The 22,420-nt window shown below is 42.9% G+C and overlaps 1 protein-coding gene across 1 annotated transcript; it reads left to right on the top strand.

The window, feature by feature from the left end:
- The first annotated feature begins 2,620 nt into the window (after positions 1–2,620).
- Ccr9 (C-C motif chemokine receptor 9) lies at positions 2,621–18,117 on the top strand. The gene is made up of 3 exons (XM_075967678.1): positions 2,621–2,716; positions 9,593–9,637; positions 14,484–18,117. The coding sequence occupies exons 2-3, from the start codon at positions 9,617–9,619 to the stop codon at positions 15,573–15,575; spliced, it is 1,113 nt and encodes a 370-aa protein (XP_075823793.1). The 5' UTR covers positions 2,621–2,716; positions 9,593–9,616; the 3' UTR covers positions 15,576–18,117.
- The last annotated feature ends 4,303 nt before the right edge of the window (positions 18,118–22,420 follow it).

Genomic DNA, 22,420 nt, shown 5'->3' with positions numbered 1-22,420 from the left:
CCCACTAGTTTCAGAGTTGTTTTTTACAACTCTCTGTGGCCGCATGCTGGACAGTGTGGCTTTCAGGCATCTCCACTACTGTGAAGCATTGGTATCTCTCCTCAGTTCTTAGGATTTGCACCTGGCTCCTTCTGTTTCCCCTGATTTATACAGAAAATACTTAATAAACTCCTGCCATGTATTTCTGGGCCACAACTACGGCCAAAGGTCCTCCTGATCCCTGTCCACTTGGATCAGTAGAGACAGAAGGGTCCCTTCACACTCCTAAAAACTTGAACTTGGGACTCATTGTCACACAAAGCACAACTTTACCACCAAACTGCTCTTTGCTGACGTTACCTCGTCTTTTTCAGGTCAGGTAAAAGCCTTAATCAGTGAAAAGGAGACAGACAACATCGTCCTTCCAAAGACCCCTCTGTGCTTCTGTACTGTGACTTTCCTAATATGTATAAATATTGAAGAAGGAGAGAGTCAGACTCCTGAGGCGCCTGGAGAACAAAGAACTGAGACAGAGTTTTCTTGTCTGCCAGAGACAATTCTAGAACATGGTTCATGAGAAGGAGAAAAGGGGGATGAGATGGGTTCATTCACTTCAGCAGCAAGGCCAACTTGAATTTCCGTTAGAGAGACTAGAACTTGAAGACTGCAATTCAGGATTCCCTAGAGACCATCAGTTACCGGTACAACAGCTGGCCTTGGGTGTCTGAGGGCACAGTGTCCTACCCTAGATTCCACCTTAAGCAGAGTGAAAAATACAGAGACCCTTTGAAAAGGGGATCACCAACCTCTTATTGTTATCTGGTTCTGAATTCTGACAGCCAATACAGAAGTCCAGCAAAGATGACAAAAGGATGGGGCTTTCCTTGCAAGGCATGAACCAAACTAGACAACTAAAAAGGGACTTCAATGTCCCCGGGCTCCTTTGAGAATCCAGAAGCTTTCTCTGGGACGTCCTAGCCTTTGCCTGACTCCCTAGCCTCCTCCACATGTCCCAGGAGAGGATACTTGTGAGAGCAGTACCTCTTCCAGACTTGATTTCTCCTGCACCATGAGGTCCGTGTGGAGGAGGGAATCTGATTGCAGGGGATGTTGTTTATGTTCCACTGCTTCCACCACTCTTCTTTGAATCAGCTCTTCTGACTTTCTGATACACAAACACTGACCCCTTGGGATACTCTTACCTGGTGAAGAGACAGGTGCCAGAGAAGGAAGTCCAATAGTTCTAGTCTTCTTCCTCCAGGAGGCTTTCCAGGCACAAAACAAATACAGCAAGTTTATTGCTATTTTTGCTTAGAGATGGCCGGAGCATCAGGGCCTGAAGCATCCTCTTCCTGCTGCTTCCTCCTTTCCTGTCAGTGTTGGGCACTGTCAGAGCCTGGTAGCACCATTGTAAACACTATTTATGCTCATGAATGTGGGACAAAGGAAGGGAATTTCTTAGCTCATTCACGCTCTGGTTCCCTGAAGGCTGATGAATCAGTTGCATCTTTCATTCTTACTGCTCATGTCTCTCTCCCTTTCACATGTTTACTGGCCTTTTCCCGCTGAGATATAAATTAGGACCAATAATGAAACCCTTTGTTCTGTACAAGATGGTTGAGATTGCTGGGCTGTGTGGCTGTAACACTGCACTCAGTCCACAGGATGCTAAACATACCAAGAGGGAATTAGTCTTCTCGAATGAGCTGTGATTTGTATATTTTAAATATTTTTAAAAATAATGACAACAGGAATCTTCACTATAACTGTGGCCCTTTGAGAAGAACCTTAATTTTTTAAAAAAAAGTAAGCTGGGCAGTGGTAGTGCATGCCTTTAATCCCAGCTCTCGGGAGGCAGAGACAGGCAGATCTCTGCGAGTTCGAGGCCAGCCTGGTCTACAAGAGCTAGTTCGAGGACAAGCCCCCAAACTACAGAGAAACCCTGTCAAAAAAAAAAAAACTGGAAAAAAAATGTAACATTTCATGCTGAGACTTTTCAAAACTTCCTCAAGACACCTGTGATTCATAAAGACACAACTGTCAATGTTAGTGTACAGAAAGTATAAAACCCTGCATTTAATCTGTCCCCGGGATGTCATATTCCATTCCCAGCTACCCATCACATACACAGCTTTCTAAGGTAATGCCATCTGCAGGGTGTTCCACCACATCAGAAACGTTAGGTATCCGCACTGTCCCCTGTGGCAGCTACTTATGTATATGTGGAGTGTCTTTGTAGTTTCCATTTCAGTGGGAACATTTGGCCGGTAGCTTGAGTATTGGGCAACACAGTTCCTCAAGGCCTCAGAGGACACATCTTCATGGACAGCACTGAGGTGGCCCCTCACATAAGCCTGTTCAGGATGTGTGCCTCTGGCCAGGATTCCTCATGTCTCCTGCTCCTGTATCAGGAACCCAGAAAGACAATCTTATTTGGACTCTGTATACACATCGTACACACTGAAGATAGTTTGCCTTGATCCCAGTGATTCTCAGCTTTGCATTTCTGGCTACAAGTGATTGATGTGTGTTGCTGGAAGTTGCAGTAGGTAGCTCCCCACCCTTCTGGGTTACTCCACCAGTGACAACACAGGCAGAGTTGGCCTGGCTTCCTTTTTGGTGTTTTGTAGCGGATAGCTGCCTGCTCAGAACCCACAGAAGCCTACTCCTCATCCCAGACAGCTGCAGCGGTCCTCTCTCCACAAACCCAGACCCAGGCTCTGCACTTCCCCTCTTGGTGAGTAGCACCCTTCCCCTCCTCGATTCCCTGGCTGTCATCTGTGTACTTGCTATGTGCTGCCCCATGTGCATTTATGTGTTCAGATGTCATATGCACCATGCCCTTTTCTATAACTTTCCCGTACGGTTCGGGCTTCTTGTAGGATGAGTGACAAGACTCCCTCCTGACACACAGTGAAGGTCAAGCTCAAGGCCATTGTTGGTGATTTGTACCTCAACGTGAGGAGAAACAGTGTTGGGACAGGTAGCAAGAGGGTTTCCAGGAGACAGAGAGGGTGACACCTTGGGTCTGAGAGATTGCCCATGGAAAGAATGTATATTGCAGAGAAAACCTGGGAACAAAAAACTTGACACCAAGAAGTGAGTAGAGCAGTGGACTACGGCTCATCGGACGATGAAGCTCAGTTGTTTAACCCCATGTCATAACTCTATGTTCAGGGCATGAAGAGTGGTCCAGGAAAGACTGACTAAAAATATATGTGTAAAATTATGTGCAGGGTGTGTGTGGTGTTAAAGAGAAAGTGAGAAGATACGCCTCAGAAATTTAACATTAGCTAAAACTACAATGTGTACTTGATTTTTAAATTTTTAATCATTTATATATAAGGCATGTGTGTGCGTGCTTGCATGCGCACATGTGTGTGTGTGTGTATGTGTGTGTATTTGTGGTTTTGGATCTTTTTGTGTACTGTGAAAATATTCTTTTATGATCAGAAAGGAAGCCAAGTTATTTTAAATGATTATAGGTGTGTCCTTTCTTTTTCAGTATTTCCACCTTCTTCAGTTCTAAAAAAACTTAAAGATTTTTTTACTTCTAATTATGCGTGTGCACATGTGAGGAGGACAGGTGTTTGAAGCATTGCGGTTGGTTGTGAGCCATCTGACGTGGCTGGAATCCATACTCAGATCTCTGCAAGAGCGCTATCTGCTCTTAACTGCTGAGCAATCTCTCCATGACCCCCTACTCCCCTCTTCTTCAGTTCTTAATTAACCTGCTCTATAGTCAGCCAGCAGGTCAAGGAAGTTGTTGCTGAGCTATTCTGGACCTGGAGGTAACCACCGTAGAGGGAATCTGTCCCTTTATTCTCTTTGCCAAACAATCCAAAGTAATAGCCATTCCAGCACCTGGAACTTCAGAGTCCTCTTCTTCCAGTTTCTGTCTACTCTAGCCTATATACGCTAGGCTTGATCTTACAGGTCCCAAGGAAGAGAGCTCCTGATGCGCATGCACACACACAACGTAAGAGATGATTCAACTCATGAGTAGCAAATAGGACAAAGGTCAAAGTATAGACTGGGCCCATAACTCAGTTCACAGTAATTACTGGATGTGGGATGTGATGAGGCACCTCCATCTGATTTTTCTGTCAGTTCCTTAAGGGAAGCAGAATAGGAAAATAATGTCTGAGTAAGCATGATTTCAGTCTGGCCTACCTCATAGGCATTTCCCACATCTGTAGAATGATCAGCTTTCCTCCGAACATTATGCTTTCATGTTTTATGTCTTAGTTGATGTATTTTTTTTTCTGCCACAGAGCAGTGCTCCCTCACCTTATCCCTGACCCTACGCCCTTCAAACCTCCAGGGTCAGCAAGAGTCACCTCCTCAGTGAAGACCTCCTGGATATTCCCTGGTGCTAAAACCAGAATTCTCAGGATATTACTCTTGTGTCATTTTGAGTCTTAACTTACCCACTGATCTTGAGAGTGGGCTTCTTGAGGGTATGAATTATCACACTGCTTATGCCCAGCTGATGTTTATCACACCTGGCCTTTGACTGTGAGATGAAAGTGATCTCAGCTCTCACAAACTTATGTTCCGACCAGAGTGTTTGCATATCCTTCTACTTGATTGTCCACCAAGCCCTGGAATCAGATAGGACTGTCATTGCTCCCGTTTCCCAGATGAGGAATCCAGGCTCTGTGAGAGTGTGTCCCTTGCCGCCAAGCCCTAACGGCAGAAAGGATAAACCAAAGGCAGAGTAACTATGATTTCTGGTCCAGTGCTCTCCCTGTTGTTCAGTTCTCCATGTAGACTCAGCTGCTAGGGTGTCCACAAGAAGGCCATAGGGAGACTGAAGGACAGGTCAATGGTGAGTTGAAGCCTTCTAACTCCCAGGAGACAGCCGAGTTCCTTACCTCTCTGTGTTTTTGTCATATGTGGGCTTTCCTCCTCCTCCTTCCTCTTCTTTCGCCTCCTCTTTTTCTCCCTCCTTCTCAGCACAAGAAGAAAACGAAAGCAAGCTCTACGACTGGCTGTATAGTAATGCACTTGACAAGTATCTGGACAAAGATTAAAGAGAAATCAATTTAAAACTCCAAGACTGCCTGTGGTATTCGCTCACTACATTAGGGAGCTCTGTGTTTGTTTTCTCCTTTGGTTCCCTCCAAATTTCTCCTGTGCCAGAAGCAGATTTATAATGGAAGAAAGATCAGCTTTCGTTAGAAGCTGGTGCAGGATTTCAGTCCCAAATAGTGCCACCTGGGTGTGGACTGGCAGGCCCGGCTCCTGCAGAGCCACTGACGCAGCTCGTAAGCAGGTGTGCTGACTGCTACTTCTGTTCCTTTCTTTTTCTCTCTCCTTTAAAAAAAAAGCTGATAAAAACGGGTGGTGGTGGCGGCTCATGCTTTTAATCCCAGCACTTGGGAGGTAAAGGCAGGCAGATCTTTGTGAGTTTGAGGCTAGCTTGGTCTACAGAGCAAGTTCCAGGACAGGTTCCAAAGCTACACAGAGAAATCCTGTCTCAAAAAGAAAAAAAATCTGACAAGCAATAGTCCTTATAACTTCACACACTTGGTAAATATTCTAATACATTGCTGCATTGCAAAACTTAAAAGAAAAAAAATCAAGTATCCTTTTTCACCAGTGAGCATGGGTTGGGCTTATGCAGGAGAGCTTCTGTTCCAACCAGCAGCAAAGGGTATGAGCTCTTGTATATATATTTTACATTTTAATCTAATAATTTCAGTGGCCTCTTTTTCATTAGCTTGAAGCACCTGTTTTTCTCTTTAATTGCCTATGTGTGGTTTTGGAGTAGGAGTATCACAATGTGACCAACTGCTGTATATGTTTGCTTCCTGACTTTTGCTCTGCAAGAAAATACTCCAGCATTGAGAGAACAGGGCAGGATCATAGGAGAACATTTGCTGAGCAGAGATGTCCCTCCCTATAAATTTTGATGCTGTGTACCCTCCTAAAGGTTAATACAAATCCATTCCCATAGCTATGCCCCCTGTACTATGAAGATCTCTTCATACTTGTGCCGGGATCATCACCCTAAAATTTGCTGTAACCAAAGACACATTCCTTTTCCAGCTTCTTTCTTTTGAAACTTTTCTCAGATGTCATGTGATCACCATTCAAACTCTTCTTACTAAGGAAAGTCAGGTGACATAAGCTACTAGTATATATGGGATGATTTCTGACTCATGTCTCCAGGTCTGTCTCTGCTTCCCAGAGTCATTTGCTTAGTTAGGGGTGCTTTTCATTTAGTGGAAAAGTAATTTTCATCCCCCAGAGTCTGCTTTTTTGTCTTTCTAGCTTAAAATTTTCCATCTTAACATGGACTTAGTGATGTCCCAATAACACCCGGAATGTGACTAAACTGAAACCCATCGACCCTGAAGAGCCACTGATCCCAGAAAAGCAATCTAGGGAGAATTTGTGATCCTCAAATTTAGGAAGAAAAGAGAAGAGTATAATTTTTCTGAAGAAAAAAATGCATGTCCCATTTCTATTCATCCAGAAGTATGTCAAGGCAATCATAAACAAAAATGTCTTCAGACTCCCAGAGTGAGTGTTTAAGTAATATATGGGCCACCCCCTGTTCGGAGGCTGGAGAAGAATACTTAGTGATTGATAAAATGCCATAATTGGTTTGATGGAAAGAAAAAGAGAAAAAATAGAAGTACATACATGCACAGAGGCAAGGCTGGGAAGGAAAATAAGTTGATATCAGTTATTTGGAGATGTAAATGTTTGGGTATTTTGATTTTTCTCTCAACTTTTTTATATTTGTCAAATATTTAAAAATTTTAAAAGATTTATTTTTTTTGGTATGTTTGTGTCTGTGTGCGAGTGTGTGCATGTGCAGGTTCCTATGGAAGCCAGAGGTATTGGCTCCTGCTGGAGCTGCAGTTATTAATGGTGATGGGGTTATTAGTGTGAGCTCCCTGATGTGGGTGCTGGGAACTGACTTGGGTCCTCTGTAAGAGAATTATACACAATTAACCACTGAAATATTTCTCTAACTCTGTAAAAAGGTTTTTTATTTTTATTTATTTTTTAATATTTATTTATTTATTATGTATACAATATTCTGTCTGTGTGTATGCCTGATGGCCAGAAGAGGGCACCAGACCCCATTACGGATGGTTGTGAGCCACCATGTGGTTGCTGGGAATTGAACTCAGGACCTTGGGAAGAGCGGGCAATGCTCTTAACCTCTGAGCCATCTCTCCAGCCCCCTAAAAAGGTTTTTTAAAGTTAAAAAAAAACCCAGTATGTCTAAAAGGATTTCCCCAGCTACTACCAGGTACAGCGAAATTCAGTGAGGCGGTGGCCAAGGCCACACTGACTCAGATTTAGCCCCACTCCAGGCTCCCTTCTTTCTGTCTTGGGGGCCGATGTCTAAGTTATTCTTTTTTCTACAATTTTGGGTAACTTTTCCAGAGCTAATTTCAGACATGTGGAAGACACAGAGGTCGTGCGTATTTATTTGTTCATCTTCAGTATATCTATTCATTTACCTATGTAATAGAATTTTACTTTTTAGACAAGGTTTTGCTAGTAGGCAGAATTCTGTGTTTTTCCCCAAGTGCTGGGATTACAGTCTCGCATCACCACCTCTACCCTATGCTCTAATACTTTAAAACTCTGAGTCTGTGTGGCTCCCTCATTTCCAAAGCACAGCACAAGACACTAAGGTGCTTGGAAGAGCTGCCGTGGGAAGGGCAGGAAAGGGAACTTTCTGATAATGAGGGCTTGCTGATAACGGAGATGACTGATTACTGAAAGAAAAAACTCACTTTATTTTCTTCTTTATCTTGAAACTTCGCTGAGTCTTTGTAACAATAGCCAAAAACATTTGAAGTAAGAACGAGTCCTTGTGTCCCCGTGAAACTATCACAATCATAGGTCTTTCTCCTCTCAAACTTCCTCACTCAGCTTTGCATCCTGTCTGCCCCTTGCTCTCCTCCACCTCCTCTTCCAGGAAATCTTTGATCTGCATTTGCCACCGAAGGCTAGGACGCATTATCTGGAGTTTCATATAAGTGAAAACAAACAGTATATACAATTGAATTCACCTTCATTACTCAGCATAAAATTATTTTGAGACAGTTTGAGCTCCTGTGTGGGAGGCAGACCATTCCTTGCCCTGCTGTGTGGACATTTCAGCAGCTTTCCCATTCACCACTACATCAACAGTTTGGTGGTCCCTTTAGCTGCCACCAACAAAACTCGTTTGGGGGTTCATGTGCAAGCTTCTGTGGGGACACAGCTTGGGTTTTTTTCTTAGGAAATTATTTAGGCGTAGCATGGTTAGATGTAAGGCAAGCATTTGTTTGGCTTTTTACGAAGCTGCCAAACTGTTCTCCAGTGGCTGGGAGACGGCTCTTGTTAAAGTCCTCGCTGTGCAAGCACGAGGACACATTTGGATCTTCAGCACCCACAGAAGCCAAGTGTGGTGGTGATGTCTAGAACCCCAGCTCTGAGGAGGCATCCCGTAAAGCTGAGGCAGTGAGCTCCAGGTTCAGTGAGAGATCCTACCATAACAAACAAAACCAAAAACCAAAAACCAATCAACCGGTAAACAAGCAAAAAGTAAAGAAAAAGATAAGCGCTGGAGAGATGGTTCAGCAGTTAAGAGAATTGGTGGCTGCTCTCCAGAGGATCTGGGCTTGATCTCCAGAACTCACAGGATGGCTTCCAAACGTTCTTAACTCCAGTTCCAGGGGATCTGATGCCCTCTTCTGGCCTCATCTGGTATTAGGCCCGCATCAGGTGCGCAGTCATACAAGCAGGCAAAACACCCATATGCATTTAAAAAATAAATAAAAAAGAAAGGTAGAGAGTGAAGGCCCTTGATGACCTTTGGCCTTCTCAGGCACAGGTATCCACACACTTTTATGTGTATACCCATATACAACACACACACACACACACACACACACACACACACACACACACACACACACACAGTCTTTCAGAATGGTTGCACCTCATTTTATGTAGTGAAATCCACAGGCAGAGTGGAAAGGAAAGCCACAGGAAAGGAGGCAGCAGAACACACTGGATCCAGTACCAAGATGTGTGGTACTGACAGAGGCTTGGGTGCAGGTGCTGTCCAGGCACAGACCCCTCCACAAAGGAGTCCATCTCTGGTTGCACAACCCTGGGTTTCTCTCTCCAGCTGAGTGCCGGAACACCCTTCTTTACGGATCCATGACCAAGCCTAGGCAGTATAACAAGGCAGGAGTTGGGGGAGCCTTTCCCAGACCTTACACAAGTTGAGACAGGAGGAAATGAACTACCAGGTCAGGATGTGCTGGAGACTACCTAAGAGCCCCTGTGGTTCCTCATTCACAGATGCAAGTTTTGCTGGTTATCTAAGTTAAAAGAAGTTAAACATTAAACCCTGGGTCTATTAAAGAAGTAAGCTGTAACTCCAAAACTGTTACTTTCCTTCTGTACTTTCAATAATATTCTGATAACTGTAGTCTGAAAAGGGACATAGATTCTAATGTTTTTTTTTGTGTGTGTGACTTTTTCACAAATACTTACAAGTTTAATGTTGAATTTCCACCTTTGGTGTTTGGTTCTAGAGTGCATCTATAAGTCTGTTTTCTTTCTGATGTTTGCCCCTTCTTTCTAGAAGCTGGCTGGCATCTGACTCACCATGATGTCCACAGAACTCACGGTGAGTATAGTTGTGCCTCAGAAATACTCTTACTCTCTGGTCTTCCCTGCATGGGGATGTGGGATGAAATCTCCTACGGGGACTGACTTCCTGTGTGATCCTTTAGGGAAAGATCTCTGTCAGCAGTGCCCATCACTATGTGGGGAGGGTATTTCTGGTGACATCTATTCTCTCTGTGAACACAGAGTCGGCATTGGGAGGGGCATGTTGTGAAGATTTAAATTTTAGATTTTATTAATAGCTGAGGGGTTTTGTGCTCTTTTACTAGGATGGGCTTTGTCACATGTGTGTTTTGACGCTCACACAGAAGAAAGCAAGGGAGAATCCATTTAATTTTTTAAAAGACTTATTATGTATACAGTGCTCTGCCTGCATCCATGCTTGAACACCAGAAGAGGGCACCAGATCTCCACAGAGAAAATCAAGGTTGCCTCCTCACCTTACTGGGATCAAATTTAGCAGTGTGTGCAACCATATCTGCAAATATTCCCAGACAATGCAAAGGACATATTGGTGTGTTATGAATAATTGTGATGACAACCTAATTGAGCCTCCCCATTCTGTAAGTCCTGGAAACCTACAAGGTATTTTGAAGGAAAATTTGTTAGCCCCACCGAGGAGGCTTGGTTTCAATTATGTACATGTAAAACTTTTATCTTCCCTTTTACAAAAGAAAAATGAAAGCCCTCGGACACTGTTGTAAGGTGTGAGCTTCACAATTCGACATCAGCCTCCTATTATCTACTGCTTTTTATCAGCTGATTTAGTGTGTCCTGGTAGCTAATAAGAACCTCACATACATGTATGCATATGCATGCATGCACACATACACAGGGATATTACTCCATATTCAAATAAGTCAATGAAGCATTGCTAAGGAAAAATTTAAAGGACATCTCAAAAGCCTGTTATTGTGCCAATATGCAATTAAAATGCAGAAAAGTTCTGTAGGACTTTTTCAGAGATTAATCCACTTGGGGTAATTGTGACTTTCAAAGACAAAAATGCAATATGGAGATTCTCCAATATTTAACAACTGCATAGCTTAGGAAAGGCTGGTTGACCATCATAAGCATATGTGAGTTATGCAGACAAAGAAAGCATAGCCAACAGAAAGTAGAGGAATTTTATTATTCAATATGAATATTTAAGTACATAAAATAACTAATTGTAGTTACACATTTACTAATATCAACTACCCAAAGCAAAACGAAACCCTCATAGAGTTTATGTCTAGTTCAATACAGACAGATGACTTGAAAAATTATTGTATTTTCTCAAGGAAAAGAAAGGCTGTGAGATTGTTTTCTCATAAAGGAAATGCAGAGAATGTCCCTCAGGGCAAGTCACTGGTGACTAAGAGTCTCTGGGAAATTACAAGGCCTTCTGGGAGCTCCAAAGCAGGTCTAGAAGGAGGTGAGATCATGTGGGTGTGAGGTGGAGGCTTCAGCAATGCAATAGTTACCATGCTTTGGACTGGGTACTCTCCTAAACCCTCTATCTGCCCACCCAGATTTTATTCATCCCTTTCCCCTCTAGCAGTGGTACCCACAGGATGAACAGTGACACGTGAGCATGTGTGTCTAGATATGTTTATGCAAGTGTACTTGTGTGTATGAGTGTGTAGATGTGCATGTGAGCTTGAGTGTGAGCCTATTTATGCCTATGAATGTGAGCAAGTGCATGTGTGCCCTGTGTGTGCCTGTCAGAACCAGAGCCTTGGGTGTATGACCCTTGTGGTCACACAGGGGTCACGTGTTTAAGAATATTCATATTTGGGGTTGTAGAGATGGCTCAGAGGTTAAGAGAACTGACTGCTTGCTCTTCCAGAGGTTCTGAGTTCAATTCCCAGCAATGATATGGTGGGTCTTTATAATGAGATCTAGTGCCCTCTTAAGGCATGCAGGTGGAACACTGTATACATAATAAATAAATAAATAAATAAATATAAACAAAAGTATTTTTATACTTAATGCTCACTATCTTGAAATTTTAAATAATTTTCTAGCAAGGGTTCTTGGAAATATTACAGCACTCACATTTTTGTGTGTAGTTGAGAGTGTCATGATGTGCATGTGCAAATGTGTGTGCAGATAAGTGTTGTGCATGTGCAAATGTGTGTGTGCAGGTAAGTGTTTTGCATGTGCAAATGTGTGTGTGCAGGTAAGTGTTTTGCATGTGCAAATGTGTGTGTGCAGGTAAGTGTTGTGCATGTGCAAATGTGTGTGTGCAGGTAAGTGTTGTGCTGCATGTTTACTTTTGGGGCTCTCAGGAAACTCAGAGGTGCCGTGACTCCAGTAGGTTTAAGAGCTTCTGGTGACTTTTAATATTTGCAGATGTTGAACAGTTGGGGGAAAGAACTGTCATGTGTCTCAGGCACTCACACAATTCAAGTAAAGTGCCCTATTGTAGTATCTTTTTGCTCTTTTAGGGGGCCTGCAACCCAGCTCCCAAATAAATCACACGGAACTTATTATAAACATTTGGCCTTAGCAAGGCTTGTTTCTTTTCTTTTTCTTTTCTTCTTCTTCTTCTTTTTTTTTTTTGGATTTTTCGAGACAGGGTTTCTCTGTAGCTTTTTGGTTCCTGTCCTGGAACTAGCTCTTCTAGACCAGGCTGGCCTCGAACTCACAGAGATCCACCCGCCTCTGCCTCCCGAGTGCTGGGATTAAAGGCATGCACCAGCACCGCCAGGCGCGTGGTTTGTTTCTTACCAGTTTTCCTTAACTTAAATTATCCCATCTACCTCTTGCCTCTGGACTCTCCCCCACTCTCTCTTCTTACTCCGTGGATTGCTGTGTAGCTGGATGGCTGGCCCTTGACGTCCTGCTCCTTCTCTGGCCACCTCCCTCTCCCAGATCTCCCCTTCTAATTATCCTCTCTGCCTGCCAGCCCCGCCTATTTCTCTCTCCTGTCTTGCTACTGGGCACTCAACGCTTTATAAGACCATCAGGTGTTTTAGACAGGCACAGTAACACAGCTTTACAGAATTAAACAAACGCAACATAAACAAAAGTAACACACCTTAACATAATATTCCCAACAGTGCCCATTTGTGATCCCAAAGTTCTCTTTCCCGTCAAACCAGAACACTTGTCATCCACACAACAAGTGTTCATTTGCTTCTCTGTATGCTTCATGAATAAATTAAGTTCTATGAAAGTAGAAATCAGACTAGTTTACCTTTAACAGCATAGTAACCACCTTACTATGTTATTAAAGAAATAAACATTTCTTTCATGGGTCAATTTCTTTTTTTTTTATTTATTTTTCGAGACAGGGTTTCTCCGTAGCTTTTGGTTCCTGTCCTGGAACTAGCTCTTGTAGACCAGGCTGGCCTCGAACTCACAGAGATCCGCCTGCCTCTGCCTCCCGAGTGCTGGGATTAAAGGCGTGCGCCACCACCGCCCGGCTTCATGCGTCAATTTCTATTGATTTATGTATTGTTTTACTATTATTACTATTATCATTTTTGTTTTTCCTTCCTTTCTTTCTTTCTTTCTTTCTTTCTTTCTTTCTTTCTTTCTTTCTTTCTTTCTTTCTTTCTTTCTTTCTTGTTTTTTTCTAGACAGGGTTTCCCTGTAGCTTTGGAGCCTGTCCTGAAACTAGTTCTTGTAGACCAGGCTGGACTCAAACTCATAGAGATCTGCCTGCCTCTGCCTCCTGAGTGCTGGGATTAAGGGCGTGCGTCACCACTGCCCAGCCATTTTGTTTTTTTTTTGAGACAGGGTTTCTCTGTGTAACAACCCTAGCTGTCCTGGAACTAGATCTGTAGTCCAGGCTGGCCTCAAACTCACAGAGATCTGCCTGCCTCTGTCTCCCAAATGCTGGGATTAAGGGTGTGAGCCACCACCACCCTTCCTGTGCCATCACCGCCTGGCTAATTTCTATCGTTTTAACAAAACACCTTACATTGGGTTATGTATAAAGAAACTTTTCTACAGTTTACAGTTTGGGAGGCTGAAGGTCTCCCCAGATTGCATAGCCTCATCTGGTCAACCTCTGGTGCAGGTCTCCTGGTTATATCACAACATGGTAGAAAAGCAACATAAAAGAAGAAATACACAGTCCTATGTCAAGACAAGAAATCAGAGAGATTGAAGGGCAAGGATCCACTTCTTTCATGACAACCTGCTGTTGCAGGAACTTGGGTCCAAAGAGAACTCATTAATGTCTGATGTGGGATTCTCATCTGTATGCTGCAAATATGTTTTATTACAATTGGTTAATAAAAAAAGCTGCCTTGGCCTATGGCAGGGCAGAATATAGCAAGTCAAGAAATCTAAGCAGAAATAGAGGAGCAAAGAAGGAGAAATCAGGCAGATGCCATGTAGTCGCCCAAGAAGCAAGAGGTAACAAACCACGAGCCTCATGGTAAAACACAAAATAATAGAAATGGGTTAAGATGTGTAGAGTTAGCTAATAAGAATCTTGAGCTAATAGGCCAAAGAGGATGTAATTAATATTAAGCCTCAGAATGGTTATTTCATAAGCGGCTGCAGGAGTTAGTGAGTGGGATCTGGTGGGTGGAGAAAAACCGGTCCAGGGGAACCAGCGCAATGGGGAATATTTGTAGCTACAAATGTCTTCCATGGTAATGCCCCATTACATAACCAACAAACAGTAGGCTCCACCTCAAAACAAGACAGTTAGTGACCAGTATTCCATAACCCTTACACACTCAAACCAAATGAAATCATAACACAGTCTTTCTTCTAACACATATGCTCATTTTGCTTTACGACAGAGCTTGGGTAATTGGCATTGGATCTTGTTACTCTAACTACCATCAGACTAGACCACTCAAAAGTTATCCTTGATTGAATGCATCCTATATTCTTTACAGAACCCTATTTCTGGCATATTCGGTGACTACAGCTATGACTCCACTACTTCCATAGACGACTTAATGAATTTCACTGCTGCCGGTGACCTCTTCTGTAAGAAAAACAATGTCAGGAAGTTTGCAAGCCATTTCCTTCCACCTCTGTACTGGCTTGTGTTCATTGTGGGCACCCTGGGCAATAGCCTGGTCATCCTTGTCTACTGGTATTGCACAAGAGTGAAGACCATGACCGACATGTTCCTTTTGAACTTGGCAATTGCTGATCTCCTCTTTCTTGCCACTCTTCCCTTTTGGGCGATTGCTGCTACTGGCCAGTGGACATTCCAAACCTTCCTGTGCAAGGTTGTAAACAGCATGTACAAGATGAACTTCTATAGCTGTGTGCTACTCATCATGTGTATCAGTGTGGACAGATACATTGCCATTGTACAGGCCATGAAGGCTCAGATCTGGAGGCAGAAAAGGCTTCTGTACAGCAAGATAGTCTGCATTACCATCTGGGTAATGGCAGCTGTGCTCTGTATCCCAGAAATCCTGTACAGCCAAATCAGTAGGGAATCTGGCATTGACATATGTACCATGGTCTACCCTAAGGATAAGAATGCCAAGCTGAAATCAGTTGTTTTGATCCTGAAGGTCACCTTGGGGTTTCTCCTCCCCTTCATGGTCATGGCCTTCTGCTACACTATCATCATCCACACCCTGGTACAGGCCAAAAAGTCATCCAAGCACAAAGCCCTAAAGGTGACCATCACTGTCCTCACTGTGTTCATTATGTCTCAGTTCCCCTACAACTGCATTCTTGTAGTGCAGGCTGTTGATGCCTATGCCATGTTCATCTCCAGCTGTGATACTTCCACCAACATTGATATCCTCTTCCAGGTCACTCAGACCATCGCTTTCCTCCACAGTTGCCTAAACCCAGTTCTGTATGTTTTTGTGGGTGAGAGATTCCGCAGGGATCTCATGAAGACCCTAAAGAACTTGGGATGCATTAGCCAGGCCCAGTGGGTTTCATTCACAAGGAGAGAAGGTAGCTTGAAGCTTTCTTCCATGCTACTGGAGACAACCTCAGGGGCTCTCTCCCTCTGAAAGAAGTTCTCAATGAGCTAGATGGTCCTTTTGGGAATGATGAGATATATAGACACAAACAACATAGTCGCCCGACTGATGAGACTACAGAGAAAACAAATCATAAGAAAATGAGAAAAAACAAAGCAAAGTAAAGCAAACTAGGATGAGCCTAAACAGCTTTATCATGCTCAGTCAGGGTACGCCAAAGTCTTCAAACCTGACCACACCAGCAGGGCACCAGCTGTGTTTTGGTTGTAACTGCAGTTCTGAGGAGGATGCTTGATCGGCCCTGAAGACACCTCAGCCGTGCACATGCCATCAGTGCAGCTCTGTCCTGGAGGTGTTGCGTTTCTTCAATGCTCCCCATTTCTGCTACTCCAGATTCGACGCTACTACTCTCCAGAGGTGACAGAGCACTGGCTGCTGCCGTAGTCCACAAAAGCAAGGCTCAGTGACGTTTTCCACCTTGGGATCTTTTCTCGTTAGTGGGAAGACTGTGTTTGTACATCTCTGTAGCGGCGTAAACGAATGCAGACAGATTGTAAAAATATATATAGTTTTAATGTAGAAATAGACTTACAGAACCACCGTTCCCGCGGAGACCAGGAAAGCAGAAGAGACAGCTGGGAGCACGCTTGCCAAATTTATAGGCAGACATTAGCCCGAGGCGAACACGCCCCCCAAGGGGCGGGACTTATCCCTACACATCTCATTCATTACTTACAGATTTTTAGATCTAGAATACACCCAAATGATCTGAGGTTGAATGCCTTTCTGATTTCCTTAGTCTCTTGTGAGTCAAGGAGAACCATTTTTTTTCTTGTAAAACAAATGGTTGGTCAGTCCAGGTACAGAAGACCACATCATAACATCAATTAGTCTGTTGCTCTTACTCTACTTCTGTGTCTGGCTGGAGGTGCCATGTCCAAACCTACCTGTAGGCTCTGTCTAGGAAGGGATCTAGCCTGTTTCCTGAGGTGGCAAAACGGCTCTCACAGACCAAACCTGAGAATACACTTGGGTGGTGGAGACCTATCATTGGCTCTGTTGGAACTTTTTCAGGGTAGAAGCATTTGCTGCAGGTTCTCCCATATCCTGTCAGTGACATATCCTTTCCTTCTGAGGCTTTCAGAAGGGTGTCTGCCTCCCTACTGCCTCCCCTTTCCATACTCTGTAGTGCCAACAGTTTACGAAAAATTTAACTTTAGAGAGATTAAGAAAAAAACATGTATTATATTTCACTTTCCACCTATGTTTTTAACTACTTACCAAATTTCTCACATTGGAAAAAAAATCATTGCATATCCTGGAAAAGTGCTTTTTAATGTATGTTTAAAAATGTTCATCACTTGCTATTTGTTTTGTGCTTTCTCATTATTATAATTGTGAGCAATTAAATATCAAATAGAAATACAATAATTGTAAAGCGTGAGATGGTGGTAAACCTTTACTTGTTTTGGATTGCCCATGTAACCAACTTTTACAACATAATGCAGAGCTATAATCTCAAGTTATGTATTCTATGCCCCTCACCCGAGGAATGCATGTATGTTTGCATGTTTGTAATAATAATCATTTGCTGAAAACAACAAAACTAGAGGTTGAAAGCAATCTTATAAAATGAATATCCACCGTAAATTCTGAACACAATATATGAACTGTTAACAATGATGTTTGCTGTATACTGTTTGTTATCTGGGTCAGTTGAAGTCTATAACTTAATCCCTCATAAAACTCTGTTAAAAATTTCTGTAAAGTATAACTGTAAAGTATTACTTCTCCAGATGATGCTTTCTGTTGAATAAATGCAGAGCAAAATCCTTTATTGGGGACAGAGAGAGACACAACACTCACCTACCCACATACAAGAGAGAGAGAGAGAGAGAGAGAGAGAGAGAGAGAGAGAGAGAGAGAGAGAGAGAGAGAGAGATTCAAAAGATAGTCTTCAGGCAGGCACAGATTCAGACTCATATAGCAGAGACAGGAGACAAAGGGAGAACAAAGTAGAGAATTGAAATTTGAGCCTGCTCTTGGTTAAATGACACCAAGGGGAAGTGCTCTGATTTCTTTCCTTAATGCACCCAAACATTGGTGACTTGGAATGTATTATTAATACAATCAAAACAACTGCACTGATGCATAATCAAAGAAGATTGTGGTTGGTTGAGGTGCATATAAACAAGACACGAGGCTGTGGAAAGAACATGCAGAAAAATCTATGCCAGAAGTCTCAATTATTGTTGCGTTAAATTTAGTAGCATAAACAGCAGCCTTTCCATTTGCTTAGTAAAGTTTTGTAGGTAAGGAATTGGAAAGGATGCACTTGCATGGATCTAGCTTGGGGTCTCTCATGCAGCTATAGTCAAAGGCTGGAGGTATGGTCACCCGAGGCTTGAATGGGAGGGTCAGCCTAAAGTCAAAGGGAAGAACCTCTTAAGGAAAGTGTGTCAAGCAACACAATATTATGGCCATGTTTCTTAATTTTTAAAAATTAATTATTTGGGAATTTCATATAACATATTTTGAGCACATCATATCCACTCCTCCACCTCCTCCCAGATCCACTGCCACCTCTAAACCCACCCCAGTTTCATATTCTTTTTTAAAATAAACCACTGAGTCCAATTTGTGCTGCCCATTTATTCCTAGGCGTGCAGTCACCCACTTGACATTACCGACAAACTAGGAGCCACATCCTTAAAGAAAGAAGATTTTCCCTCCCCCAGAAGTCACCAATTGCCCAGCTTCTTAGATGGGGTGGGGTCCTAAGTCATGAATCCTTTCCCACCCTATGCTAGAGTGTTGCTCGGTTGATCTGTGCAGTCTTGTACAGGCAATCACGGTTGCCAAGAGTTCATGAACACAGGGGTTCTGTCATGTCCTGAAGACACTGTTTTGTTTTGGTCCTCTGCCATTTCTGACTCTTACAGCCTTTCCTCTACCTCTTCGGAGATGATCCTGAGCCTTGGGGGAAGGGGATGATATAGATACCCGTTTATGGCAGAGCACTCCACTGATACTCTGTATTTTGACCAGTTGTTTATGCATTAACCACTATCCACTCCATAAAGAAAATTTTTCTGATAGGTCTGAGAGCTGTACCAGTCCATGGGTAGAGAGATAGGAATTTAGAGGCCAGTTTGAAACTGTCAGCTTAGCAGAATAATAGTAATAGGCTCACCTCTGAGGCCAAAATATGGGTCCTTGGTTAGACTTATAGGACCAGACACATGCCTCTTTTGTGGAGTGGGCCTTAAATCTAATCAGAAAGTAGTTGGTTATCCCCATAGTGTCTGTGCCACTACTGCATTTATAGAAACATCTTGTCATTATTGCAGTTCACAAGGTTCACAGGTGGATAAGACTTGGCAACTCCCTGCCTCTGGTCCCCCCCTCCCCCTGCTCCCCATAACCTCCAAAGAACCTCCCAATACTATGAGAACTAATGGACATATTTTAAAATTACCACATGCTAACTTACTAACTTCAATACTTGTGTTCCCCAACTGTTCATCTGCTAATGCCAAGAAAGAGGCAGAAGCAAGGAATGAGGGCTGGTAGGTGCTGTTTTTTTGTTTTTTAAAAACTAAAGTAATAATAGCTCTCACATTTCATGACATTATGGCTAGATCACTTATCCCAAGACACAGTGAGTACCAGAAGTTCAATTTATGCCTTTGTGAAACTTGACCTTGTGGAAATGCTATTGCACTTTCTCCACTCTGGGAATTCAAGTTTAGCTCTTGTGGTCATTTACAGTTTGCCATCAATGGGGTGAAGCTCTCTTATCATACAAACCTGAGTCAGAAGAACAGGATGGCCCCATGTGAACCATTCCAGAAGCAAAAGAGCAGGAACCCTAGCTAGACTATGGCTTCTTCCAAAGCTCTCCCTGGGTTGCTTCATGCTGTCAAACTTACTGAGTAGGTGACCCACCCCCCCTTGGGAATGCATGGAGACATTAATAGCTGGGTCTTTCATTTAAGTCCTTATTTCATCTCAAACTGATTTTGTGTATGGTGAGAGATGTTTCTTGCCAGTGGTCATGTCAGAGGAGTAGCAGGTGGCAACTGAGGTTTGAGGTGTCAGCCTATCAGGAAATACCTGATGAGTGACCCTTTGATAGGCAAGGCCCCAAGATCACTCCAGAATGCCTTTTGCTTCTGCTGTGCCTTTACATCTTTCTCTGGCATCTGGCATGGTGTAAATGGGTGTGGGGAGATTCCCCACTGTGTGTAATGTAGTGTGTTTATCTCATAGAAATATCCTGTTCTACTGGGTATTTTTACTTGTGGATTAATATGAAGATGATTTCCTCCTAAGATGTAATGTTTAACTGAAACAAAGATTTTATACAATAATAGTGTTAGTTTAAATAGGATTTTGATGGTTGAGGGTTTTTAATGAATATACTGGGGATTATGATAGAGTTTAGTTTAGTGGAAAAGTTAACAAAGGTAAAGGTAGGGTAAAATGATGCCCCATCACTGATAAAGCAGAGGCTGCAGAGGATAAAAAATAGAACAATGAAGTGTCACACAGCAAGAACACGTGAGTTTCTATTGAGAAGCTGTATAGACTGTGACTTAGGTTAATGATGAAGGAAACCAACTGAGTTCCAGTAGCCCAGCTAACTTAGATTGTTTAAATCTTAATGCTGGGAGGTATACTCACAGGTTTTGGAATGTTCCATAGCTGAAACAGAGTTTTGAAAATAAAGTTAGACTAAGATGCTTTTGTGAAACAGTTGTAAGGTGAAAAACCCAAGAAGATAATCTAAATTTTTAGGAAGGCACATAGTTGAATGAGGAACTCGTCAGGGAACAAGAACAATCTAGTCCAATTATCATTAGCTGACATACCTTTCTTGCTAGGATTGGCTGATGACCAAAGATGATGATTAATTTATACCATTTCTACCCTCACTCTCCTGATATAAAAAAACTATTGATGAGTAGGTATGCACCCTTAAGATTTAAAGTAGAGCTGACTGATTATTTTTCATGTATAAAAATTTAGGTTTATGATCCCTTTAAGTAAGAAAGAAAACATCAAAAGATAGATGTTGACATAAGTTTCTGTTCCACCTGGTCCCGCAGTCATTCAGTCCCAAGGAAACACGCAGAGGCTTATATTTATTACAAACTATTTGGCATATTAGCTCAGGATTATTAACTAGCTCTTCCAACTTAAATTAACCCATAATTCTTGTTTATGTTTAGCCACATGGCTTGGCACCTTTTCTCAGTGAGGCATTCTCATCTTGCTCAGTGTCTAGCTGGTGACTGTGTTTCTGCATTTCCTCTTCCCAGAATTTTCTTAGTCTGGTTGCCCTACCTATACTTCTTGCCTGGCTACTGGCCAGTCAGTGTTTTATTAAACTAATATGAGTGACAAATCTTTACAGTATGTAAAAGCATCATCCCACAGCAGATAAAGTTAGAAGAAAAAAATCTAGAACAAGAGAAAGAAATCACTAGGAAAGCAATAGAGAATGCAAAAGAAGAATAAAGAAAAGGTCTGGGGGAAACGAGAGAGAGAGAGAGAGAGAGAGAGAGAGAGAGAGAGAGAGAGAGAGAGAGAGAGAGCACATCTTTCCCCCTTACTCCTCAGATTAAAGAGTTGTAGTACGCCAACTCGGTGATTCCCTTTGAGTCCTGCATTCCTGGAGGATGGTCTGCTAGGCAGTGGACATTTCCCTTCTTCTACAGGTCACTATCCAGGTTTTCTGGAACTTTTTATTGAAGACATTGTCCTTTCCTCAATTTGAATACACAGTTTACAGTTCAGAACAAATTTTGTTGAGAACCATTTGGGTTTATTTCTAGGTCCTCTACTCTGTGCCATTGTATCTATCTATGCTTTTTACATTAGTATCATGCTGTTTGGTTACTCTTTGTGGGTACTTTTGTTTGTGTTTTGGTTATACAGTGAGACCCTATCCCCCCCCCCCTCTCTCTCTCACACACACACACACACACACACACACACAAAGTGACAGTGCTATGCTCATTTTCCCCACAACTCTGCCCACAGCCCCACAGCCTTTCTTCAGGAGTTGTCTTTAGCAGAGCTGGTTGGCCAGTGTGATCGTTAAAAACCATTTTGCTAACCTAAGGCATTGGGACTGACTAGGATCTTCATTGGTGCAGGACTTTTTAGTCCCCTTTTTTGGGAGCTTATTGCTTCATATGATGGGGGATGATAAAAATGAATGTGACAGAGTTCTTTGCCCTCAAGGGAAAAACCAAAGAGTTATAGAAAATGTGAATGATTCAAGTAGCAACCATGAGGAAATCTAGGGTAGGGGAAGACTGGAGGGATGGGCTGGGACAGGTGCCTGGGGTGTTCTTTGAGGCATGGGACACTCAAGAGACGGGGGCTCTGGTCATCTCAAGAATCCAGGTACTGAGCACCAGTTCAGGACAGTGCAGGTTGGCCTGTTGACAGCCCCCTAGCGGCTGAGCAAAGTCGGCGCACACGCTGGTGGAGTGCTGTTCTTGCCCTGCAAGGCATCAGCGCTGCGCCACATGGTTACTGACAATGAGCTGAAAGCGATCAGTGGCCTTTTTTACTTCATTATTTTGGCAGGTTAAAAAGTTTGTTCCTTGAGCACTCTGAAACCATTAGAGAGGAGGGGGAGCTGTGTGAATGGCAGAGGAGGGTAGGTGGAAGGTGACGCAGGCTTAGGCAAATCTCAATACCACCCCCCCCACCCCCGCCCCGGAGAGGACCAGGGAGTATGGAATGCCAGAACAGGTCCGCGACTTACACTCTCTTCCACAGGGCTCCTGTAAGATGTTCTGCTTCCTGTCACTCATCTAATGACTTATTCTTGTCAGAGGAATGAAAGACAATGTTCC

The sequence above is a fragment of the Microtus pennsylvanicus genome, chromosome 3, assembly GCF_037038515.1.
Source record: "Microtus pennsylvanicus isolate mMicPen1 chromosome 3, mMicPen1.hap1, whole genome shotgun sequence".
Taxonomy (NCBI): domain Eukaryota; kingdom Metazoa; phylum Chordata; class Mammalia; order Rodentia; family Cricetidae; genus Microtus; species Microtus pennsylvanicus.
The sequence above is the reverse complement of the archived record's forward strand: the minus strand, read 5'-3'. Positions and strand labels throughout refer to the sequence as shown.